The sequence below is a fragment of the Delphinapterus leucas genome, chromosome 17 (assembly GCF_059928025.1).
Source record: "Delphinapterus leucas isolate spDelLeu-1000000601 "Yukka" chromosome 17, BTC_Dleu_Yukka2, whole genome shotgun sequence".
NCBI lineage: Eukaryota > Metazoa > Chordata > Mammalia > Artiodactyla > Monodontidae > Delphinapterus > Delphinapterus leucas.
Genome location: NC_143145.1, coordinates 61,862,373 through 61,889,582, shown reverse-complemented (window position 1 = coordinate 61,889,582; position 27,210 = coordinate 61,862,373). Strand labels below are relative to the sequence as shown.

Here is a 27,210-nt window from a genome sequence, read left to right as displayed (position 1 = left end):
GGAGGCACTCAGTAAATGGACCTTATCCTCACCAAGTTGGCTACCCTCTCTGTGTGGCAACTTCCTCACCTCATCCCAGCTCACTCCCACAGAAACCCAGGAGCACCAAGTAAGATACTGCGACAAGCACACTTTGAAAAGTATGACGTTCTACATACAAACACAGGGTATTATTATGATTAAAGGTGAAGAGGAGAAGCGCTGGAATCTAAAGACTTGGGAGCGTGAGGGGAAACTGAAAATATAAATAATAAAACATACTTGAATGAGAACATTTAATAGCAGTGGCAGTCACTTAAGCTGGTACCTGCTACAGAGTCTGAGTTTGGAAAACCAGCTTCTTGGGACATCTCCACCCACCCAGCACTTTCTGATAAAATGGTCTAACTCAACTCAGGTATACACCCATCCTGAGGCCCCATTTGGTCCGGGAGTGGCCTGAGGGTGGGGAGAACGGGTTGTCTCAGGAGGGTGTGGGATGAGGGTTTGCCCCCTGTCTGCGAGCAGTGACTAGTGAGGCAAAGAAGTTTATCAATCGATCAATCAAACTACCGATCAATCAATTCCTGCCGTTGGAGCGGAGCGAAGGCTAATCGATTCTTTGGGGGTGTTTTGAACGGAAGAGGGACGGCAGCTTGACGTGGGATAGGTGGGCCGGGCCCGCCGGTAGCCCCTCTGGCTTCCTGGGCGTAAGGAGGCGCGGGAACGTGCAGGGGCTGGCGTCCGGTGTGGTGTGGGGCGCGCCGGGCGAGTCCCTGCTTGCAGGAGGCGCCGGAGGAGTCCTCGTGGCCGGGGCAGGTGGAGCGGGTTTGCCTGTCTGGACCCCCTGAGCGAGGCCCGGAGGCGGGGGGGGGGGGTGGGGGGGCGAGGCGCTCCTCTCATTGGCCGCCGGGCGCCGCCCTGCGCGCGCTCCGCCTTTATAAAGCAGCCGCGGTGGCCTGGCGTCCGCACGCCAGGTTCCCGGCGCCCGACCCTCCTTCGCTTTCTCTGCACGCTCGCCCGCCCGCGCCCACCATGGCCACCATTCAGCAGCTGGTAGGAAGATGGTGCTTAGTAGAGAGCAAAGGCTTTGACGAATACATGAAGGAAGTAGGTGAGGTTCCCCAGCATGCGGCGCTGCAACGTGGCACGTGTATGTCTATCTGCCCCTAGGTCCCCTTCGGCGTGCTGGGCTCAGAGGCTGGGCATGCTTGGCTGCCTATCGCCGACCCCGTTATCCTCTTCCACCTCCGTCACGGGCGAGCGGCGGGGAGAGCGTGGGCCTCTTGGTCTGCCCCGCTCTCTGCTGCTTTCCCCTGGGCGCCACCGCACTTGCTCCCTGCCTTTAGCGCGCTCACCCCCCCCTCCCACGCCCAACTTCACTTCTTTCGACCCCTCCAGGCAGCCCTCTTAACTTTACCTATTTTTTTTCCTCCACTACTCGTCCTCCCTAATCCCGACCCCGTCCTCCCACTCGCACTCACTCCGTCGTGGCCGCACCCACTCTCCTTGCCCCCCCTGCCGCATCTTTGTTCCTAGATGGCGCGCGGGGTCCCCTCCCTCTTCTCCACGGGGACGCGGTTTCTAGCAGAAACCCTTTAGAGGGTCTGAACCGGGCTACTGTTTCAGCTTCCATTCCGCTCTCGGCTGCATCTCCCTTACTCGCAGGTCCCCCACCCGCCCTCTCCGGGTGCGCCGGGCCCTTTGGGTTGGCACGGCTCCCCGGGGAGCATCGGGCCATCCTCGCCTCCGCGCCCCAGGGCGGCGCTCAGAGGCGTGGCACTGGCGGCGCTGTCCTGTTGGCGGGTGGCCTGTGGGAGGAGCGCAGTGAGGTTGACTGTGCCCGGGGATGGGGAGGCAGTGCGCCGCGGCCCTGGCCTCTGCATCTAGAGGGTGGAGGGCAGAGAGGCTTTGTTGGGAAACCGCGATCAGAAACTGCCGGTCCCTCCTGCGGCTGCTTTCCTACCACATCCAAGATGGCTGTGGCTTTGCAGAAGGCACTTGACTTGTTAAAAGCCTTCCAAGGAAGGATGAGTCTCTGTAGGAAGATTCAAGTTGTCACTCAAAATAGTGCTGAATTTTCTCCTGTCTTTTTCCTGAGCCGGTGACAACGATTGCATGCTGGTTGAGACACTGGGTAGATTGGCAAACAAAGATGAACCTTTGTCACAGGCCCCTAGGAAGTGGGATGGTGAAGCATGGCAAAGATCCTATCTGAGACAACTGCTGGGACTGGGGGATGCTTTAGAAGCCGCCCTCCCACAAATGTTAACATGACTGCTTTCTGGTGCACAAGTCGCTACAAAGACCTAGGCCCTGAGGTACTTCAGAAACACACCTTCACTAACCTTTATGCAAGACAGTGGCTGCTTAAGGCTGGTTCTGTGGTGACTCTTGAGTGTCTTTACGAGCCTGTGAGTAAAGCCACCTAACGTACTCAAATCAAAGAAGCACATTTGTGTTTGTTCACATGTGTGAGGACCGGAGAAGGCTGTTTCTCTGCCCGTTGAAAGTGAATGTGTTTATCAGATGGCTGGTTTCCAGAGTTCCGGAGTCATGAAGGTTGTCAAGGCTCAATTCATTAGAGAGCAATCAAGGTGTAGGAAAAGCAGAGCCTTTTATTTGTCCAAAGTGAGAATAACTAATGACTCTAACAAAACAAGGCACCAGCCTTGAGCTGGCAAAAGAGAAGTCTTCACGGGGACATTTCAAGCCTGGCTGAGTGTTCATCATCAAGTCAGTTACTCTGTTTAGGTTGTAATCTCCTCATTTGTGAAACCGAGATTTCGCCTAGAACTAAGTTTCCTACTAAATGTTAACATTAAGGGGAAATACACAGATTATAAATTAAATATATCAATACAGTAATTGAGTTACACAGCTCTGAAATAGTTACTCTGTTTGAGGGTAAGATTCTTCCTGTTTGCTAGCATTATGATTGTGCAGTTAACTCTTAAAACTTTGTGTAATTGGCGTGTCTCAGGATCAATGTGGATTTTGTATAGTCTGCTAATCAAATGTTTATCAGGGACCTTTTATGTGCCAGACTGTGGGCTGGAGTCATAGAATACAATGGTTGCCAGAATTGAGGAAACTGTAGAAGTTCGGATATCTTCCCGAACTTTCTGAAAGCCAGCAGAGCATGGTGGCTGAGCTATTTGGAGGCCCACGGCCTGCCTGCATTGTTGGTTCGCAGCCCCCTCCCTCCCTAGCTGAATGAGCTTGAGTAAATTACATCAGTGCCTCACCTCCTCATCTGTAAAATGGAGACAGTGTATCCACCTTCCACAAGGTTGTCATAAGGCTGCCATGAATAATATATGTCAAGTATGAACACATGGTGAGCACTGGATATGTGTTCACGGTGGTTATTGATAAGTGAATAGGTGAAAATATGCACAGCATAGTGATTACAATTGAATTGCTGCTTTTATTATGTAAACTGTAACTTTGGTCCTCCTGTTGTAACATTCTACAGGAGTGGGGCTAGCTCTGCGAAAAATGGGTGCAATAGCTAAACCGGACTGTATCATCACTTCCGACGGCAAAAACCTCACCATAAAAACTGAGACCGCTTTGAAAACAACACAGTTTTCCTGCCTCCTGGGAGAGAATTTTGAAGAGACTACAGCTGATGGCAGAAAAACTCAGGTCAGTCCAAACTTATAATATCACAGAAGCTTCTAGAGTGATAGATTCTATTAATAACAGTCTTACTGCTTCCAGGCAAGAACTTAATGAAAAAGTCACAAGTTGTTTTATGAATTGAGTTGTGACAAATTAGTGAAAGTACCAGCTTCACAACATAGTCTATTTTGTAAAAATAGTTGAAGGGACACGAGAAAGAGTGCGTATCTCTTATGTGCATCTAGATTGAAAAGCGTAAACTGTGTTACGAGTGAAATCAGTATGGGCTAATGAAGTAGACTCGGAAGGGAAAAGATGAAAAAAATGTTGGTTAAGGAGGTTATGAGTCACAGAAACTCTCTTTTATTGTGCTTTGGAAGATTAAAAAGTATACTTTATTTTGGCAGACTGTCTGCAACTTTATAGATGGCGCATTGGTTCAACGTCAGGAATGGGATGGAAAGGAAAGCATAATAACAAGAAAAGTGGAAGACGGAAAATTAGTGGTGGTAAGTGTCTGACATCTTCTATCTTATTGGGCTTCTTGTTTGAACTCGTAGTTCACATAGGTGTTCTGTATCACTGATCATGAGCAGGAGAACTAGGTTTGGAAAGGAAAAAACTGCAAAGTAACAAGGTAAATACAAAACACTAATAACTAAGAAAGCCCTTTGTAGAGATAGAGAAGTGAGATGATGTACTAGAGGATGTAGCAGGAGCTGGGTTTAGTCCATGCTCTGCTGCTACATTTACAGTTCAGGCACACTTCAGAGATATTGCAGGTTGGATTCCAGACCACCGCAATAAACTGAGTATCACAATAAAGTGAGTCATGTGAATTTTTTGGTTTCCCAGTGCATATAAGTTATGTTTATACTATTATGTTAAGTGTGCAATAGCCTTATGTCTGAAAAATCAATATACATACCTCAATTAAAAAAATACTTTAGGGCGTCCCTGGTGGCGCAGTGGTTGAGAGCCCGCCTGCCCATGCAGGGGACACGGGTTTGTGCCCCGGTCCGGGAGGATCCCACATGCCGCGGAGCGGCTGGGCCTGTGAGCCGTGGCCGCTGAGCCTACGCGTCCGGAGCCTGTGCTCCGCAACGGGAGAGGCCACAACAGTGAGAGGCCCGCGTACTGCAAAAAAAAACCAAACAAACAAGAAAACTTCATTGCTAATAACTGCCCCCAAATTACAATAGTAATACCAAAGATCACTAATCACTGATCACCAAAACCAATATAATAATAATGAAAAAGTTTGAAATATTGTGAGAATTACTAACATGTGACACAGAGACAGGAAGTGAGCAAATGATGTTGGAAAAATGGCGCCAATAGACTTGCTCAATGCAGGGTTGCCACAAACCTTCAATTTGTAAAAAAATGTCTATATATTCTTAGGCATACGTTTTTCTGCTTCTTTAATATGAGGAATAGTGTTTGCTGAGACTGAATGAATAGTTTAGATATTGCAAATCGGTATTTAGTTTTCAGTTAAGCATATGCACGTCATAAGCAAAATAACAGGTTCTAGCTTTTCAAACCCAGGAATCCAAAAGTGCGTTTTCTTCGTCTATGAAGTAGATTACAACGTTTTGTAGGATCGTGGTCCTAGCATTTAACTATCACCAATTGCTCTGTGATGTAAGACTAACCTGCCTCTTCTAATATCACTCTTTCTCCTAGGTATGTGTCATGAACAATGTCACCTGTACTCGGGTCTATGAAAAAGTAGAGTAAAACTTTCATCATCATTTTGGATAGGAAGCTGAGAGGATGAACAAGCTCAGTTCAATGAGCAAATCTCCATACTGCTTTTTTTTTTTTTCATTACTGTGTTCAATTTTCTTTATCACAAACATTTTACTTTAACTATTTCAAAGTGTTGGTTTAATTAGGATCATCTCTTTGGTTAGTAAATAAATCTGTTTGTGCTATACCAGTTTTGCATGTTTTTTTAAGCTTTATAGGAATTTAGTGCTGAGTTTTAACATTTATGAATGGAATAAATTCTGGGGTAGCCTTGAGGTTACCATATTGAGATTATATTTTAGTAATTTATATGTAGAGCTACTTCTGTGGCAAATAAACTACCAATCATTAATCTTGCCCTATGCTATTTGAACTTTGTATCAACTCAAGAATCTTCAATTTGTGGCAGAGACTGTTCTCGTTGAAAAATAGCTACATAAATAAACTTTATAATTTAAATATTAGAATAAAGGTTAAATCACCATCATTGACTAATAATCATACTTTTAATAGTGTGCTTATAACTATTACTCAGGAATTCTGAGCCAGAAATTCATTTAATAAACTTTCTGAGGCCCTACCATGTGCCAGGCAGTCTTCCAGAGGTTAAGGTATATCTGAACACAAGGACAAGTCATTGCACTCACTGTGACAAGAAGCACTCAGCTTTGAAAGCACATAGTGTGCTCATTAACAAAAGCCGTAATAGTAATTGAGCTCTGAATGAAATACCTGTGTGTATATATAAAGAATAACTAGAATTCTGGTGACTCCTGTCCTATTTCTTAAGCCAAATAACAAATATCTCCAATTCACATTTGGAGAAATTCCTATAGGCACTGGGCTAAAACTATGTACATGATCCTCAGAGCAATACTTAGGGGAACTTGTAACATTATCTATGTGCTGCAAATAAGAAAATAGGTTTTTGACTACCTAACTTGTTCAAGGACATAGGAAGCAGGAGAGTTGGAGTGGGAACCTACAACTCATGGAGTCCACTCATGACTGGTCAATCATTCTACAGCACTGCCTCTTCTCAGTGGTATAAAGATCTTGAGTTTAAAGTACCTAAATGTAGTAACTGAGACTTTTCTGAAACTACTCTCTATGCACTAAAATATTAGCTGGCAAGAATCTTTAATTACTGAAAGCTAGCAGTCAATGAAAGAGTTGGACTCACTGATACCCTAGCTCTGTGTTGTCCAATATATAGCTGTAGCCCCAGGTGGCTGATGAGCACTGGGTAAGTAAAATACACATAAGATTTAAAGAACTTTATACCAAAAAAAAAAAAAAAAAAAATGGAAAACACCTCTGATGTTTTTTATATTGATTACATGTTGAAATCGTATTTTTGGATACAGTTGGTTACCTAAATATTGTATATTAATCAAATTAATTTTACCTGTTTCTTGTCTTTTTAATTGTGGCTAGGGAATATTTAAAAATTACATGTGCTAAAAAAAATTACATGTGCTGGCCTTTTTTTGGGGGGGTGTCCATATTTTTAGTTGGACAGTGCTGTTCTAGACTTCCTTTTCTATTTGAATTTCATCTTGTTTATTTTCGTCTCCATACTAGAGTTCCTCTTTCATCCCCCTTTTCCACTTCTAATAATAGTGTACATTTATATGACTCCCTGAACCGAACACTGGGCCAAGTACTTTTAAAAGTTTTATAATTCTCAGAACCACCCTAAATGATGTGTATTAACAAATGTTTTCTGCATTACTTAGGTGAGGAAACTAAGTCTCAGGGTCTAGGTAATGATACCAAGCCGTACAGCTAGTACGAGTCAGAACAGATTGGAGCACAAGTTCATCTGACTAAAACCTGTGCAACCAGCACCATGTTCTAATGTCTGTATTGCTTCAGTTTATGGACAGTGGAGTATTACTAGAGGAAGGGTAGGCCCATGTTTCTTCCACGGCGGGAGTTGTTGACATTTTGGGTGAGAGAACTTTTCTTCATTGTGCTGAGCTGTGGCAAGTCAGTGTCCTAAGATCATTACCACAAAATGCCCATGGCACCCATCAGTCTACCCCAAACACCCTATACATTTCCAGATGTCTTCTAAGGGTATGGTAGCATACCTAGTTGAGAACCACTGGGTAGAACAAGAACAAATGTAGCTCAGCTTCATCTTATCTAGTGTCAATCAAGCCCTTCTTTCTGCTAAGCAATCCTTTAACATCAGTTCACCCCTTGTCAAAAGGTATAAACTAGTGCCTTCATTGAATATTTTTATTTTCTCTTAACTGGTAGTATGTTGGAATGTATTCTGTTTAGTTCTGCAACACACTGCATGTGTTGGGAGTTTCACTCCCTGAGTTTCACCCAGGTCTATCAGATCTCCTGTTTTCTTCTCTATGCTTCAACACTTTATTGCCGATAACTTATTGGACATTTCCCTATAGATGTCACGTTTAATTTCAAACTGGTTTAATCTCTCTAAAATTTAGTGTGATGATTTAAGTGTTTGGACTTTGGAAGCAGACAATACTGGAATCCAATTCTGGCTCTCTACCCTTTTAAGGATTGTGTGACTTAGGGCAGGGTTACTTAACTCCTCTGAACTCTAGTTATACCCTTTGTAAAAGACACAGACCTACTAGAGAACGGACTTGAGGATATGGGGAGGGGGAAGGGTGAGCTGTGACAAAGCGAGAGAGAGGCATGGACATATATACACTACCAAACCTAAGGTTGATAGCTAGTGGGAAGCAGCCGCATAGCACAGGGAGATCAGCTTGGTGCTTTGTGACCGCCTGGAGGGGTGGGATAGGGAGGGTGGGAGGGAGGGAGATGCAAGAGGGAAGAGGTATGGGAACATATGTATATGTATAACTGATTCACTTTGTTATAAAGCAGAAACTAACCATTGTAAAGCAATTATACCCCAATAAAGATGTTAAAAAAAAAAAAAAAGATACAACATTGCCTGACTTGTAGCACTTCGCATAGGGCCCAGCACATAGTAAAGGCTTAATGTCTCTCCAGTACTGCCCAACAGAACTTTCTGCAGTGATGGAAATGCAGTGTATCATCTGCACTATTCAACACATCGGCACTAACCCCGTCTAGGTGGGTATGGAAGCACTTTAAATACGGCGAGTGCAACTGAGGAATTGAATTTTAAATTTTATTTAATTTTCATTAATTAAAATGTAAATTTAAATACCCACATATGGTCAGTAACTGCTGATTTGGACAGCACAGGATGGTAACCTCATGTTTTCCAAAATCAGGTTTCTTATTTTGATTCCAAACCTACTCCTCTTGTGGTATTTGTTCATCTCAATCCATGGGAATGTTATTTTTCTAGTTCTCTAGCTAAATGCTTTGGAGTCATCTTTAATTCCTTTCTTTCTTTCCCATACTATAGCTAATCCACTAGCAAATGATTTCAGCTTTACTTTCAGAAAGTATCTAGAATTCAAGTACTTCTTACCTCTTCCACAGATACCACCGTGATTCAGACTCCACTGTTCTCTCTCCCTTGATCTCCCTGTTTGCATTTTTATTCTTCCAGAGCTATCATTTTAAAATACACGTTTAAATATGTCACTCCTCTGGTGAGAATCCTCCACTGGCTTCTCATTTCATTCAGAGTAGAAGCCAAGATATTTGCAGAGGTCTTATGTGATCTTGCCGCTTCTCCTGGTTGTTTTCTCCTTTCACTCTCTTAGCAAATATTCCCTTCCAGTAGACCATTGTTGACACAGCTATGCTCCTGCCTCAGGGCCTTTGCACCTATTGTTGCTGCTGCCTGGAACAATCTACCTTCTGAAATCTGATGCCCAGGCTTTCTCTGCTTTCTCACTTCCTTAAAGGAAGTCTCTTCTCAAATGTCACCCTAGCAGTGAGTCATCCCCAGAGTGTATATTTGCTACCACCCCTCCCACATACTCTGTATTCCCCTATGCTGCCCTTGCCCTTATCACTAGTCCTGACTAACTATATGTTTACTTGGTTTTTCGGTTAAAAAAAAATTTTTTTTTATGGTTATTATCTGTCTCTCTCCCTGGAAAGTAAGCTCCATGAAGAAGGGGCTTTGTTTTTATCGTGTTCTCTATCACTCACCTAGGAAACAACCTAGCACATAGAAGATGCTCAATAAATATCTGTTAAATGAATAAATTCATTAATAAATTAATGACTCTTCTGTGGGTATTTAACATATTTTAATATTATTTAAGACCCTTTATGATTTTGCTTCAATTTATGTTATTTTTTTAAACCATATTTCTTACCTTTGTACAAATCATTCAACTTAATTAGGTCATTTACTTACCCCAGAGGTAGTGTACCTGATGACTGTAGAATATGAATGTTTGAAATAGGAAGTAAGGAACGCAGTCTAGTTTCTGAACTGGCATGCTGTGACATTCTGCCTCACCAAGAACTAGGCTGCCTGATTGTGAGCAACATTTAAAACTTATTTTACTGCAGCTGAGTATTTTGCCAACAGGCAATGTCTGTCAAACAGAACTTGACCTGAGTTGTTTGTGGAGCGTGGTCCAGATTAGATACAATTTACCACAAGTCAAATGGTTTAACATAAGTCAAGTTCTCACCAAAGAAAAATGTACAGGCAAGAGATGACTTAACTTTCAGATTATGTCCTTGAGTGCTGCGAAGGCATTGACTGTTCTCTTCAAGCAGAATGAGTGCCTAAGGATGCAGGGTTATTGGCGCATCACACCTGTGAGGTCTTTCTAGGCAATATGTGGCTTTGCTCTATGCTAGTATAATTATGTTTCATTTATTGCTAATTTAGCGGTTTCTTGAGTCTTAACCTCGTCAACTGTTTTCTCAAAATTCTGGTATTTGAAATTATGCTAGGACCATAAAATGATGGAGGACCATGTGTTTAGCACCTAGATTTAAGTTTTGCTAGCTCAGTTGAGGCTCTTACTCAATTCTTGCTGCTTATTAATTAATGATTATTAATGTACTTAAAATTCACTTTTTTCTATTTTTTTAAAATTGGGGTATAATTGCTTACAGAGAAGTGAATCAGCTATATGTATACATATATCCCCTTTTTTGGATTTCCTTCCCATTTAGGTCACCACAGAGCACTGAGTAGAGTTCCCTGTGCTATACAACAGGTTCTCATTAGTTATCTATTTTAGGCATGGTAGTTTATATATGTCAATCCCAATCTCCCACTTCATCCCACCCCCTCTTCTCCACCCTTGGTGTTTATACGTTTGTTCTCTACATCTGTGTCTCTATTAAAATGGTACAGATGAACCTATTAGCAAAGTAAAATTCACTTTTTAGTTTATGAGAGTAGTTATAGATTTCCCCTGGGTTCCCTGTACTCACTGTTCTTCTTTTTTCTTGTTTCCCTCTTAGAATTCACTGCTGTTTGGTGGGTCACATGTGATGGGGGTTAGTAGGAAGAACTGATGAAGATGGTGAAGTGGTTTAAAAAGCTGAGTGACACATGTTTTGAAATATTGTGAAAGGCAGGGTGGGATGACACATCATTGGTCCCACAGCAGCTGGAAAATAACTTGTCTTATGACATCTGGTCTGTCAGGCTCTTGTCACCAGATTATACGTGGACATTTACTTAGGAGCAAGTCCATCTCCTCACAGGCTCCTCCTCCCACACTGCACGCTTTGAAAATGTATGAAAAGGAAATAATAATACTTTTCACAGAGCACTTTTTAAAAGTGCTTGTGACGCATGATATGAAGAACGAGATAGAGCAGGGCCAGGGTCCTTTTCATGGAACTGACATCCTGGTGAGAAAAGATAGAATACACACAGTTAAACCAAGTGGTATAGAGTGATAAATGCAGCAAGAAAAAAGTGAAACCAAGTAGTATGAGAAAGAGTGAGTAGGGTTGAAGACTCTTTATATGGGATGGCTAGGAAGGCTTCTCAGGGGAGGTATTGTTTGAACCCAAACCTGAATCAGGAGCAGAAGGTAGGCCAAGTAACGTCTGGTGGCATAGTCTTCCAGGCAGAGGAGGGCAACTGCAAAAACCCTTTGTGGAGCGGACAGGGGGCAGAGTGACAGAAGCTGATGGACAGAGAAGCAATGAGGGACAAGATGCAGTCTGATATCTGAGTAGGAAGCAGAGCCTGTGGGACCTGGTACTTCTAGTTAGGGATTTGAGTTTGTCTGAAGGTCAAGGGAAACCATGGAGGGTCTCAAGTAGGAAATGCCAGAGCCCTTTAAAAAATACCCTAGTTTCACTCTCGGTAATGGAAAACTTGATATTTGGAAATTCTTCTTACTAAAAACAACTGAAAATACTGGACGAAAAAAAAAAATATATATATATATTTAAATTTCCTTAAAGTGACAAAGAGCTAATAAAATACTGAGAAATTACTTGGTGTAGATCTGGGAATCCAGAGATACAAGTTCAGCTAATAGGGCTGGTTTTGCCCTGAAGTATTTATTTGTGGATCCAGAAGAAGTGGCTGAGAGGCTGAGCTGTACTTTTGGCAACAAAGAGAACAATTGACCTTTGTCTGATGGTAGACAGGCTGATTTCATCTTCCATTGTCTTAGAAAAATAGTTCCTAGTGGTTGAAAATTTTGTTACAAGGATGTTCATCAAAGTGCTATTTATATCGGCAGAAAATTGGAAGGCACATAACTTTCTAGAAATGGAGGGCTGATTAAATAATCATGATGTGTCCATACAATAAAACACTAACAGGCATTTAAAAAAGTAAAAAGACTAACAAGAGCTTGGAAGAAGCCTCATAATATGCTCTAAGGTGAAAAAAAATCCTGACTATAAAATATTATGTAGGGGAGTTTAGGATTGACATATACATACTACTATTTTTAAAATAGACAACCAACACAGACTTACTGTATAGCACAGGGAACTCTGCTCAATATTCTGTAATAACCTAAACAGGAAAGAGTTTGAAAAAGAATAGATATATGTATATGTATAACTGAATCACTTTGCTGTACACCTGAAACTAACACAACATTGTTAATCAACTATAGTCTAATATAAAATAAAACATTTTAAAATTATGTACACATCCCATTTGTGTAACATTATGTGCATACATGTAGGAAAATATACAAAAATGTTAACAGTGGTTATCTCTTGGGATTGGGGTGATGTTTAATTTCTTATTTACTTGCTTATATATCTGTAATAAGAAAAATGCAAAAACCTAATGCAAATTGCTCTGTATTTTTAATGATAAATAAATAGTATATTAGAAGATACTGCAGAAAAATACAAATAAGAAAATAAATAGTCCTGGAAGACTCACTTCCGTAGAAAATCAATATTAGTATTTGGTTATGAGGCATTGAAATAATTCTTTATAAATTTATGTGCATATAGACCCCAAACATTTTATACATGGGATCATAAAACACAGTATTCTGTTGGCTTACTTGTTTTTTTTTTTAACTCAAACAAATATAGATTCACATTTTTTAAACCTCACAGTATTTAACTTTACTTCAACTCAATTTTTTATTTTATCAATTTTCTATTGATAAATGTTTAAGTTTTTGAAAGTTTCAGTTATGAACAATGGTTCAATGAACATTCATATACATTAAAGTAATAAAATCATTAAAAAACATTTACAATAGCATTTACCCTTTAGATAGGTCCCCACAGCATTTACTCAGCCTTCCTTAAAACACAGGCCAAGTAGTTGCCAGGCTGCAAACAAAGCTAACCTCACAAAGTGGTAGAGTGCTGTAGCACGTGATTAAGGAAACTTCTACCCTACAAAATATTTTGCCCCCAAGATGCAATTTAACTGTTTTAGCAAGGAGCACATCTTTTCCTTTATACAATTAAAGATCTAGAGTGAGGGAAATGTTGGTTCTAAAGTCATCCTTTTTGAAAAGTTAAAGTTATTTATGATGGGCAGTTTTGCTCTTTCTCATTTGCTGGGCTTTACACAAGGCCATGATGTTCACTTGGACATAATTCCAAGGGCCTCCATTCTCATTCTCATCTGAGTGGATGGCTCTAGGTTGTGTGAAAATTATGGGGCATGCCACCGAGACCCTAGTATTCAGTTTAGTTTGTTTTTTGCTTGGTTATTTTGTTGGTTTATTGAATTCTCCAACCAGACCATTACTAAAAGAAATACATGAGAAAAAAATCCCAGGAATATGTTTCAGGGTTTCAGAACAGTAGCAGTGAAAATAATGTTTACACAGAAGTTCAGAAAAGTTACATATAAGAGAATAAAGACTTTTTTCATAATTTAGACAGAGTTGGTTTGAAAAAGGTTTTCAGCAAATCACATAACCAAATATATAAATGAAGGTTGCTAACTCAGGCTATTGCACTAACCACTAAACTCAGCTTCCTCTCTTAGCTGCACAGGGCAGAAGCACAGGAAGAAAAAAAATGCCACTCTTTCTGGAACAAGCAGACTTTTGGAAAATGGCTAGTTCTGGAGCTTGACCTATACGACGCATCCTCCTACAAGGTGTGTACCACACCCAGAAACCTTGGAGAAATCATCATGACACAGATGAGATAATCTCAAAACCTTCTGATTTCATGTTGAAGTGATTAATGATGAGTTCTGATGAGAAGTTAAATTCTTTACTCTGGAAATAGGTGGTAATTCTAGGATCCCAGAAAGTTTAAATCTGTCAGTTCTGTTTGTTTGGGCAGTTGATGGGAAAATGGTGTTGTTTCAAGCCCACGTATCACGGGCACAAATACACATATTAAAATAAGAAATAAGGCACCAGATTAGAATGAGGTAACACAATGTTAATGAAGGCAGTTATGTCCAGGAGGTAATTTTATTAAAGTGTCATCAGAGTATTTGCCAAGTAGAGAATCACATCTTCTCTATCATGTCTCTTATTTCACTATACATAGATTTGTATACCTGCAGTCATTCTTTTTGGACCTAAGAGAAATATTTTCTTTGTACCAAGAACAAATTCACATACAAGTCAGTTCTTCTTTATTGTATTAGCTTTGCTTAATTAGCAGATGAGGTCTTTGAGTCCCATTCCAATGTTAGCATGTCTGAATGGACTAATTGTTTGACTGATTCATTCATTCAATTCAGCAAATGTACATTGAGCCCCTACAATGTGCCAGGCATTGTGCTAAGAGCTGGACATACAAAATTGAATAAAGGTGAAAAGTCGCTGACTTCATGAAGTTTAGAGTCTGGAGGGAGAGATAGATAATAAACAGAACACTAAGGTAATAATTATAGATTGACAAAATTGCTGTGAAAGACTAAACAGGGTGCTTGATGGAGAATAACAGCATGAATCAATAACGTGTCTCTGGGGAGGAGAAATTTAAGTCAAAACCCGAAGGAAGAAAAGGATCCAGGCGGGAAAGGAATGGAAAGAGTATTTCTAGCAGAAGGAATAGCGAGTGCAAGTGGCACGAGGTAAAGTCATAGCAAAATGTAGACATTCATATCCCAGTCCCTTGGGCCAGATATATCTCTGAATTCAGAATTTGATTTGCATTTTAGAAAGTCAATATAGTGTGTATATGATATCCATATATTTACCCATGTATTATATGTCTCCCATAGACACCTGGGGACAAACACATTAATATATCTGCAGTGGAACATTTAAATATTAACACAAAACGGGATAAATAAAGACTATATTTTTTTTGACATGGCCTTCTGTCGGTTTGCTTCAGGCTTTGCTGCCAAATGAGTTCAGGTCCAATTAGGTTTTGCCACCAACTAAATTATGAAAATAATCATTTTTCAGAGCCTTTTGGATTTGGATTTGTGGATTAGAGGTTATAGATCTGTAATTTTCCCCACTTTCCCCAATTATTATGACTAACATTCAGTAATTCATTTATTCAACACTTTCTTTTTTGAAGGATTTTCTGTATATCAGGTAGTGTTTTGAATGTCTAGAAATGTATTCAACATGACAATATTTATGTATTTTAAAATAGAAAGCCTACTTTCTTAAATATAGCTAAATAAGTTTGAATGTTAATTTTATACCAATATAGTAAAATATTACTAACAACAACTTAAGAGAAACAAGAAACCCCATAAGCCAGCACAAAGCATCTTGGTGTGTAGGCTAACTCAGAGAATCTAGAATAAGTTCTTGTAAGAGGGTAATGAGGGGCTAGAATCTACAACTGGCATCCCTAAAAATCCTTTAATGTGATACTCTTGGAATCCACTCAGAAGTTCCTGATACTCACATTTGCTTTTGTTAATTAAGGGAGCAATTTTATCTTTTGGATAATTCCTGCTCCAAATAATGAGTTTCAATTCTGTTCTTGCATAGTACCAGATACTAAAGTAAGAAATTTGTAGGCATAATTTCACTTAGTCCTAAAAAATAAGATAGATATGAATATTGCAAAATATCCTTTTTGCAAATCAAGAAAGAGTTTTAAAAGCAATCTAAAGGGGACACTGGATCTGCATCAGTAGAGCAAGGCATGCCTGGGGGTTTACCCCCTGCTGTCCAGGGTAGTAAAGGACCAATGACTGACAGGTGTGGAATGAGAATGCTCAGGCCCCTCGCATCAGGTTAGGACAACTCTGAGATGTAACGGACACTCCAGAGGTGTACAGTGGACCAGGTGGAGCCAGCCTTCTGCAGAACTGACGAGACCACACTCTGCCTTGGTTTCCTCCTCTTCCTGCTTCCCCTTCTTCCTTGCCTTCCAGATCTCTCCCGACTTCCTTTAGCAAGTTGCTTGCTCAAAAAGTCTTGCCTCAGGGTCTGCTTCTGCTTCTGGAGAACTCGGAACAGCCCTGCTGAGCCCTGGGGAATTCCCGACCCATGGAAACCATGAGAGATAATGATTGTTGTTAGTGATTGTTGCTTGAACCATGATTTGGGGCACTTTGATAGGCAGTAATAGGTAGTCAGACCTCTCTGCAATGTTTCAGTACGTGTATGCAGCAAGGAGTTCCTAGCTCTTCCTCAGCAGGATCTGTGGCTCAGTCCATCCCGATCTGACACACACACACATTCCAGATATAGGGTTTCTGTTCTCGCTGTAGTGTATCAGCTAACAACACTATCTCAGGGCCCACCGAGTGTCTGATCTGCTGAAACAGCATTGTCTTGGATTAAGGGACCCACTTTATACTAAATAAGGTGTGACAAAGTGTACATGACATGGGATCCGCTCGTCCTACCATGAAGTACCTCACTTGGAAGATGCTAGCCTGACAGAGCATGGAACAGTACTTTGAAGGCAAAGCAAAGATGAGGTGTGGTCCTTCAGGGTGTGTTGTGTACCACAGAGTAACAGCAATTACATACCACTGGGTACCTAATAGGAGGAGTATAGAGGTCCCAGAAACAGAGGCAGGAATAGGAATGGCCCTGCTCATCATCACTTCCAGTCACCTACTTCTTCTTTTTCCTTTGGATCTGCTTCTATAGTTCCTTCTCGCTCTCCCAGCTTTGGTGTACTTCCAGAAGCCACAGCTGTGGCTCTTCACGGGCAGACTGTCCTCTTCGGACTACTGGAGACATTTTCTTTTTTTTTTTTTTGTGGTACGCGGGCCTCTCACTGTTGTGGCCTCTCTCGTTGTGGAGCAACAGGCTCCGGACACGCAGGCTCAGCGGCCATGGCTCACAGGCCCAGCCGTTCCGCGGCATGTGGGATCTTCCTGGACCGGGGCACAAACCCGTGTCCCCTGCATCGGCAGGCGGACTCTCAACCACTGCGCCACCAGGGAAGCCCTACTGGAGAGACATTTTACTTTCAAGTGAGGAGGGCTGGAGATGCCCTCCTTTCCCCACAGGGATGATGTGGGGAACAAAAGCCCTTGTTCTGAAGCTGAACTTGCCCTCTGACTACCCCCACGGAACCAGGATGAGCTGAGGTCTCATCCTCTCCTTTCTTCTGCTTCAAGGAATCTGACCTAACTCACTCTCCAGGGTCACAGCCAAAATAAATGGTGGGATCAAGACCTAGGGTTGCCATACTGAGCAGATAAAAATACAAGATACCCAGTTAGATTTGAATTTCGAATAAACAGCAATTTTTTTAGTATGAGTATGTCCCATGCAATATTTGGGACATACTTGTCTTTAATTTTAAACATTGTTTATCTGAATTTCAAATTTAACTGGGTGTCCTATATTTTATTTGGCAACTGTATCAGAACACTAGCCGAAGTCTAATTCCGGTACCTATGAGGTTTTTAATTAATAAATCATTTAAAATCTGTAAATAAATTCAATGCACATATTACAAAATTCAAAAGGTAATATTGTAACCAAGCAAGGGCTTTTGGGCAGAGAGCCAAACTTTGACAGTGGGTTTGTAGCAAAGTAAGTGTTCATTGCAGGGCACCAAGCAAGGGAGTGGGAGACAAGCCTCAGATCCACTCCAACTTGATCATTGAGTTGGGAGTGTTTTAAAGGGGAAGAACAAAGAAGCTGGGGTTAATCATCGTTTTGTGACATTTCTTAATTGGAGGTTTGGAAGTCAGGACGTCTCTGGTTTACGATTCTCTGGCCAGGTGGTCCATGGCTAGGGGTCTGTTAGCTCATCTTGCTCTGGAGAAACAACCTGGTTTGTATATTAATAATGATTTCTGTAATAGCAATTTTAGTACAGTAACATGTTATCAACAACAGCAATTTTAGTCATCTGACTCTGGTTGATTAGTGTTCAATTAGCACAGGATTGAGGTCAGAAGGGACAAGAAAGGGAATAAAGGTTTGGAGAGAGAGAGTAATCATAAACTCAGCAGGGGAACTTGGTTTTAGGGGGACTCTGTTTCAACAGAGTAAACAATGTCTCCCTACACCCCTGTGCCCAGTCACTCAGGTCTCCCATTTAGAGGCTATCATGGTAGTCTGTTTCTTATTTATCTTTCTAGCAATATTCTCTGTAAATGCAGGTACAATTATATATGCATCTCTGTACTTTTCTTTATTAGTTTAACAGCCAATCTTGGAGAAAGGTCTCATCAGCCCCTCTGGAATTGCCTTGTTCTTTTTAATAATTACACAGTTCTTTAAAAAGGCTTAATAGTCATGTGGATTGTTTTCAGTCTTTTGCTTTTATAGATAACCAAAGTCGGGGCTATCTTGCTTTATTTAATTTAAAGAGACTCCAGAGTCTAAGTACCAAAATGCAGGTCAACAGATTGAAATGATAAATGCTCCTAATAGAATTGAGGAGAGATGTAGGTTACTTGATAATAAGGTAGAGGAAGTTCAATGGATGCTATCTATGTTCTCTGACATTTAAAATTATTCTGCCCTCCAATAAGTATGCTGGAATTTTTTGAGTGGATATGAATACATTTTGCATGTAATCCTTTATAATAACTCCCCAAGAAAACTAATAACCATTTACCAATACAAATATGGTTATCATTTGCCATAGGAGTGAGAATTCATGGCATTGTACTTAATGTCACCTGGGAGTCAGTGCATTTTCTAAAAGGAATTACTTGACAGTGGATTGCCTACTGCTCACATGCACAAAGACAAGAATGTATTTTAAAAAGACTTTCTGGGATAAGCAGAAAGGCCTATAAGTCAGTAGCATTCCTTTCTAGAAAGGCAGCCTTAGAGAAGGAAGAACAGATGAGAGGTAGGCTCCTGGAAGTTTGTTTTGTTAATATGTAGCAGAAGGGAAGATTCATTACAGGGAAGGAAGACATAGAGCCCAATTTGCTCAGAGTTGAGATATATGCTGGGTTTGGGGGTTACAGAAGATTGACAAGGGCACGTAGTATAGTATATCATCAAATAGGGCAGTTCTTGCTGGCTGCTAAAATGATGGAGAAAATGGAATGACGGGGTGGCATGCATGAAATTCTTGTTATAGACTGATATTTTTTGAGGCAGCTGTGGGGTTAGAAATGTCCCCTGCCCTCAGTAGATTTATAGAATAATAGACTGACATGGAAACAAAGATGCTCTCTAAACAAACACAGAATCATTTTGAACAGAATGCATATACTACAGTATAAAACATAAGTAATATACATGGTGTAGATTTCTTTAAACTCCGTAATTCTCTGCTAGTCAAGCGTATTGAACTAGACCCTGAAATAAGCCTCAACAAAAGCAGGCTAATGTAATAAGAATTTAGTTTAAAAGGGAAAATACAGGTTCTTTAATTCCTCTGTATCCTGGGTTTTTCCCTTTCCACAATTAATCTTTTCACTGCCTTTCAAAACCCTTCTGGTAGATTTAAAAAATATAGTTCTATGGTAAATTTATTATTTGGAAAAGGAATACTAGCCGAGTAGGCCCTATAGCTTTGACTTTTTTTTTTTGCGGTATGCGGGCCTCTCACTGTTGTGGCTTCTCCCGTTGTGGAGCACAGGCTCCGGACACGCAGGCTCAGCGGCCATGGCTCACGGGCCCAGCTGCTCGGCGGCATGTGGGATCCTCCCAGACCGGGGCACGAACTCATGTCCCCTGCATCGGCAGGCGGACTCTCAACCACTGTGCCACCAGGGAAGCCCCTGGCTTTTTATCTTACAGCAAATGTCCACTGGGACAGGGTGCAAGTATTCTCTGAGTTGTGTGCCTGGTATGTGTGCTCTCACACTTTAGTTTATATTAAATAAATATCACAGGAACTGAAACAATCTAACACTCTCCTCAGCCACAGGATTTTCTTCAGCACTTCCTTAGAAGTGCTACTATAAGTATACAAGCTACATCACCCACTTACAAATAGTACTTGATACCACGTGAATGAGCTTCTTGAACAAACTCATTCCTTTGGGGAGGGGCTAGAGTGCAAAAAATACAGTTTCTTCTAAAAACAAACAAATAAGACACTGATATTTTTCCAGGCATTGCCTGGTAGTACTAGTGTGCCTACAATCCTGCTTCTATTTTCTTACTCTTTCTAGGCTACCTACACTTCATCATTTCCTCACCAGGTAAAAGATGGTAAAAACAGTGAAAATGATCTTTATTCCTAAATCTTCTCACTTTCCTGTCTTCATCAGTCCACTGATGGACTTTCCTGTTCTTGTTGGTTGGTATTGTAGGGGAGGAAAAAGTTTTTCTCATCCTTCTTAGGGTCCTTGGCTGGGTCTGAAAATTAAACTGACAAAGACAGATGAACAGGAGAAAAGCATACAAATTGTATTCAATTTTTACATGTACATGGAGCTTGCACAGGAGAATGAAGGCTGGAAGAAGTGATTGGAGCAGGAAGCATTTGTATCTTTTAGACAAAGAAACAATAAATTTGCAAAGAATTGACAAGAAAAAGGAGTTTGGGGTATTTCCCTGCTGGCACAGTGGTTAAGAATCCGCCTGCCAATGCGGGGGATAGAGGTTCGATCCCTGGTCCGGGAAGATCCCACATAAAGTGGAGCAACTAAGCCCGTGTGCCACAACTACTGAGCCTGCAAGCCACAACTACTGAAGCCCATGCGTCCCAGAGCCCGCACCGCAACTAGTGAGCACAGGCACCGCAACTACTGAAGCCTGCGCGGCTAGAGCCTGTGCTCTGCAACAAGAGAAGCCACTGCAATGAGAAAGCCACGTACCACAATGAAGAGTAGACCCTGCTCGCTGCAACTAGAGAAAGCCGGCGCAGCAACGAAGACCCAACGCAGCCAAAATAAATAAATAAAATAAATAAATAAAAATTAAAAAAATAAATAAAAATAAAGTGTACAATTCACCGGTTTAAAAAAACAAACAAAAACAAAAAGGGGTTTGGGCTAAGGGTGGTAAACGGTGAAGAAGTAACTTGGAAGATAAGAGTTAGTTTAACAAGCTTGTTTTGCAGATTCTTCTGGTGCCTTCTTTGGGCTAAGAGTCTGTCTCCAGTGAAAGGAGAATTTATTTCCTGTGTTTAGGCAGAAAAGAAGGTAACTTTATCTGCATTTACTGCTTCTTAATTGCCTTCAACTCAAAATAATTTTTATGTCAAAGAGGCATACTTTGGGATGACATTCTGGTTTCCTTCAGCAAATAGGAGTCATGAAATTAAGTAACTCTAAGCCCGGAGGTACTTGGAAAGGCCATTTGGTAGAAAAATCCAGGAGAAACATAGACTCTCAGATTTTCAGGGCTGGAAGGAAACTTAGGAGAATACAACCCCATATCACATATTTGAATCTCTCTGGAAATATGTAGAATTGTTAAAAGCAATTTCTAGCTTTTTGAACCATTAAGTTTTTTAAGCCTACTCCCTTCCTACCTTCAAAACACTAATTACCAATTCCTAACTTTCAAACAAATAGTATTTTAAAATGTCGTAATTATTGAGCTTAACACAAAAAAATAACATTATATGTCACTGCCTAAATTATGTTCATGATTTATTTATTTTGCTTTAAAACAGTAGTTCTTTCTTTCCCAAGATAATCTTCCAGTATATTTTTCTATTTTCTCATTTCTCATAACAGTGAAAAAACAGATATTAGCTCTGTTTTCCTCTTCTTGGTTCCAATCTCAAAGGGTATTGAACTGGAAACTTGAGGGGCCCAATCAGCAGAGAAAATAAGATAAGAAAAAGTAAATACAATAAACTATTTAAAAAATCAATTCTGAAGCGGAGGGGACCTTAGTTAGATATCATCTAGCAAAATATCTCCATATTGTAAGATGAAGAGAGGAAGATACAGAATGTTTGTGTGACTTGTCCAAGGATACACAGAGGCTTAATGGTAGAGCCTCTGCAAGGTCCCATTCACTTGACTTCCAGACAGGGCTCTAAGAAAGATCTCAAGAGAAACTTCAATGCATAAAGAGTATTTTGGTTTCCCTCAGTTTATGAAAACATGTTTACTAGGCATTTAGATTCTAAGAAGTTATTTTCTTCCTTCGTTCGTTCGTTCGTTCGTTCCTTCCTTCCTCCTTTCCTTCCTTCCTCCTTTCCTTCCTCTCTCTCTATTTCTTCCTTTCTTTCCTTCTCTATACTAAGCAGCTAACTCCAATTTAAACTCTTTTGGCTTCAAAATTATAGGAAATATTTATGTACTGAACCAATTCAATTCTCAGACAATTCTCAGTGTCTGGAAAGAACTCCAGAGCCTCCCAGTTCTTGGCTATTTACAGTAATAGAAGGGAAGCAGTGGTATAGGTAATCCAAATTAACAAATAATTCTTGAGAAATTTCAAACTAAATTAAATATGGAAATTAATAACTAGATTGATATATTAATGGGATCATCCTTCTTAGGCAAGGCATATATACCAGAATGTTTAGGGCTTTGCTTTCAAAAAGGGGGGAATTACATGACATCATTCAACACTATCCCTACAGCCTGTAAAATAAATTTTATAAGAGCAACTAATATTTTGGAATATACTTCAGATAGGAGAAGTCTAAGCAATTGGTTATGGTTTGTTTTAAAGTATGGAATATACTCAATATATGAAGGAAAGGGGATAGTAGAGCTGATAGGCCTTCTGTGATAAAGTTCCTAGGGTGGATCTCATTTGGAAATGCTAAAAAGTTGAGAGAGGAACAAAGAGGAGTGATCACTTGTAACAATTTCTAGAAATATTATTAACGACGCTTTCCCTGTAACCCATTGTGCTCATTCCTGCCTGCCCCCCATCCCAGTGAATTATTTTTTCAAATTCATTCGAATTCTGTGCATCTCCTCTCTTCTGATTATCATTATCTTTCTGATTCTCACTTTTTTAAAAGAGAAGGTAAGCTACTGTTTTTATTGAATAGGAATTCCATATTTTACATCTCTTCTCTTTGAAGATTTTGCAAAGTAGACGTCATGAATAATTTAGAGTTTTCTTTTACTGGAAACATTTTTTAAAGACTGCATCAACACATGGGAAATAAAAAGATGTTCTGATACAAAATGAAAAGATGCTGACCTGTCAGTTCACTGTCCTAAAGACCAGTGTGCATCCATGTATCGCAGAAGTTCTTGAATGATTGTTTTTCAAACTGCTAGATTGGAAGAATACAAGTGGATGAAATTCTTCTTCGTTCTCTGAAGATGGCAGAGCTCCAGATTCTTTAGACTCTTTTTATTTTTAAGGATCATGTGACCCTTTGCATTTTCTGTTTCCTTTAAGTTGATTCTTCTTATATAAAGGATTCCAGAATCAGACACCTTTATGGACAAGTGTTTTGCTAAAAAGCTGTTCTTCCTTTACCTATAGATTTTCCTCTTTCAGGCCATTCCCACTTCCTCTTCCTTAAACATCTCATTTCCCAGTTTTTGACCACTAGGTGTCATAAGTATTCACACAAATGCCTCAAAGATGTAAAAATAAACTTTCTTTTAAAATGAGCCCCTGAATATATGACTTTCCATATGCAATCTTATATGATTTGGGCTCACATATTAGTTCCAATTTACATGTGATTCAAATTCAGATTAGAAGGTTCAGGAAAAGTCACAAAATCAAGGAAAAATGAAATGGAAATCTTGTGGTGTATAAATGGTTTGTCAAACGGGCAAACCTGTGTAGCTTTGAACTCTGCAGAACTTGTTCCTTCCAGAACCCCTTCCTTACTTGACCTCCAGAGGTTCCTTAGACTCATTGTATGAAATCAATAGGCACCTCCTTTTAGGAATGGGCTTCACAAGAGCACATTGAAATAGCCTTTGGAAATCTTTGCATTACTTTGCAATAGTGATACTCATGAGACCCTGGAACCCACTATCATTCTACTTATTTGAGTTTGAGTTTCAGCTGAAGGGGCTGACACATTAGAAGATTATTTTCAAGTGGCTTTTTAAATCTAGGTTGATCAATTCTAACCTTTTCATTTTGTGTTGGGGAAATGATACCTGCAGTAGTTTGCTCATTGTCGAAAGATGTTAGCAGAACTACACATTGAATGCATGTTTTATGACTCCCAGGCATCCTAGGTCTTCTGTGTAGTTCTTACTGTTCTTAGGATAGATTCATGTATCTGCCTTGGAATTTTGAAAAAAACAATAAACCAAAGTATTCCTTAGACTGTGTTCAATATTATAACAAAAATCTCAGCTCAGTAAGCTTCCTCTGTGGAGATTTAATGTTAAAAACAGAAGTAGCCTGTTAGCTGTTGGCACAATGACAGGAAACAAATTTTAATGCTCTCATTTTACAGAATTTGCAGATTTCATTTTAATTCAGACAGATGGAATAACTGTTCCATTTAACTTTTCTTTGTATTGCAAGTCAACCAGACCCATACATATCTTTCAATGAATTTTTTAAGGAAGATGACCATATTTAATGAAAAGATAATCTTTTGGTATTCTAAGTAAAAAAGAATACTACTGTTCTCACCAAGATAGGCTTAGTCATTTGACTATAAAAGCAGTAAAAATATTGCATTTTAAGTAGCTGTACCATAAAATAATGAATTTTATTTGTGTAAGGTACTTTATTACTTGAGATGAGAAGCGCTGTCCTTGTATGATCAAAAGACCTGAAGGGACCATGTCCTTGGTGTTCACTCCGTTCCCATGGAGAGGACACTTCATATCCCTCTGGTAAATATGGCCCTTTTGTTTATTCTGACTGAGGTTTCCATGGTAAGTCCAGGCGCAGAATTTCTTTTGGGTAAGAATTTTCCCCTGATTACAATACTAAACAATTACTTTACCTAAATTCTCTTATACAAATTTTGAAAGACTGAATTAAAAATTAATTCTTTGGCCACAATGACAGTGCATGGAACTAGTTAAACTAGTAATTCTGAGCATTGTTTAAGATGTTTTACCAAAAAATGTTGTAAGGTCAAATAAGTTAGAGAAATAGGCTGTATGCTTGAAATTCTTTCTTAGACATTAAAAATGCTGCTTAGCGTATTACAGGCTCTGAAAAATCCTTCAGTTAAGAAACTTGCTCAAATCTATTGAAGCTAACATTTTCCAAGCATCATTGGTCAGAAACGTTAATTGTAAAATACCAAATAACATCTTGTGAAAAACAGGTTGAGAAATCGATTGCCCAAATGACATACAATCCTAAATCAACTACTCTGTTTCTTGCAATGTGCAATCCTTCTATTGGATTTTTATCTCATTTATTGTCAGTATCTAAACAGTATTCCCTTTGCCTCCATGGCTACTTTCTGGCCAGTAAGAGTCATAGTTGCAACATGAAAGGCCAAAACCCTGCTAAGTTTATACACAGAAATTTCCAAGTATCAATATCCTGTCAACAGATGGACTATTTTAAAATATCACTTTCCTGCATGTTATAAAACAGTTGTTTCAGTTGATTTCCTCTAACCCATTTATTTTCTTTCACTTAATGTAAAATTTTTCCATGTCAGAGTCCATGATTGATTACTAGAGGTCAAATAAGCCTGGACTAAAAATACAATTGTATTTCCTGGGAGTTGACATTATGGCTGTTACCTTATTGTAGGAGTAAATTTCACATTCAGCATAGAATAGGAACTCGTTAGTGTGGCATAATAGGTTGAGTGCAGTCGTTTCTAAGGTGGCATGGAAGTGGTACACCCAGATCACCACTGGTTATGTGGGATTAACACAAGAAAGCAAGATAAAGCAAGGTAACCTGGCTACTGTCTCACTTTCTTGTTATCAGTTGGCCTTGGGTCCTGATACTTCCATAACTGGCTTATTCCATAAACCTCACAGAGAATTGTTAACAATATTTCTGGATACAGCCATTGCTTAAGTGATTTGCTTTCCCTGTGAGTATTTTTCATTTCTATATCCTGCAAGAAAGAATTCATTTAGATTATTTTGCCACCATCCCATACAAAGAACTCTTACTAAGCAGTTTTATCCCAAGCTACTGCAAAGACCATTAACTACATTCAAGTTCAAGTTCAATCCAGAAATTAGCCCAAACTCTAACTCCATTAGTTATGTGCAGAGTATCAACATTTTCTTCTCTTGATATACATGCCATGAATCCTACAAAAAAATTTCTATAAAGAATTACTTGCTCTTTCTGTCAAGGGTGATATAATCATTGTGGTTGTGGGAACCCAGAGTTTCATAGAATTTGTTTTGGTCCAAGACATATTATGATCTGGTTCCCCCCTGCTACTTCAACTGATATCCCATTACTCTTCTTCTTTCTTTATGAATAATAAATGGTTACTAGTCTCCAAATATTCCATGATTTTTCTTGCTGTACTTTTTTGCATATGTGCTTCTCTTCCACTGGAATGCCATTCCCTTCCTTTATCACACAATTGAATTCTTCTCATATTTCCAGATTTGGTTCAAGTGATACCTCTTCTAGGATATATTTCATGTTCATTCCTAAGCTCAAAGAAAATTTTAATTGCCATGAAAAAATTGAGATTAAAGACTTCAATAGTTAGTGAATTACTTGGGATAGGAGTAGTTGCTGTATCACACAATCCTCAAAATATATAATTTTTCAAATATGTATGATAGAAGTTTACTTGTCAATCACATCAACTCCCAAAGAAATTAGTGGGAAACTTTCCTCCAACTAGTGATTTAGGATTTCAGCCTCGTTCTGTCTTGTAGGTTCACCATCTGACACTGTGCTTATCTGTATTCAGCTAGTGGAGGAAAAAAAAAGAGTGAAGAAGACATAACCACTTCTTAACAATCTTGATCTGGAATTAATACACACTTGTTTCCATTACTAAGAACAAGTCACATGGCCCCAACTAGGTGTATTGAGGTTGGAAAGTGTGTTGCCTGACTGGGTTGCAGTTCCTGGTAGCAACTCCAGGAAGGAAATGCATACATTTTGGGCATAAGAGTCAGCTATCTCTGCTACAGTTAATATTCTTATGTTTGCAATGACATAAACTCCAACTTAAGAAAGATTAAGCACCAAGGTTGTTTTAATGAAGTCTTCTAGGGGGTTGTTCAGAGAAGCCAAGGAAGAGCTGCAGGGATTGGGCAAACTGGGGAACTTCAGATATAGGACCTGGAGACACAATGCCATCATGGTTGTCTTT

The 27,210-nt window shown here is 39.9% G+C and overlaps 1 protein-coding gene across 2 annotated transcripts; it reads left to right on the top strand.

Annotated features, from left to right (window-relative positions):
- On the top strand, positions 1-5,548 carry FABP5 (fatty acid binding protein 5). Of its 2 annotated transcripts, none has more exons than XM_022555028.3 (4): positions 1-109; positions 3,458-3,630; positions 4,014-4,115; positions 5,296-5,548. In XM_022555028.3, exons 1-4 carry the CDS (start codon positions 16-18, stop codon positions 5,347-5,349), a joined length of 423 nt encoding a protein of 140 aa, XP_022410736.1. In that variant the 5' UTR covers positions 1-15; the 3' UTR covers positions 5,350-5,548. The 2 variants fall into 2 exon arrangements, with proteins under 2 accessions (XP_022410736.1, XP_022410737.1); XM_022555029.2 differs by lacking the exon at positions 1-109 and adding an exon at positions 929-1,093.
- Positions 5,549-27,210: the final 21,662 nt, after the last annotated feature.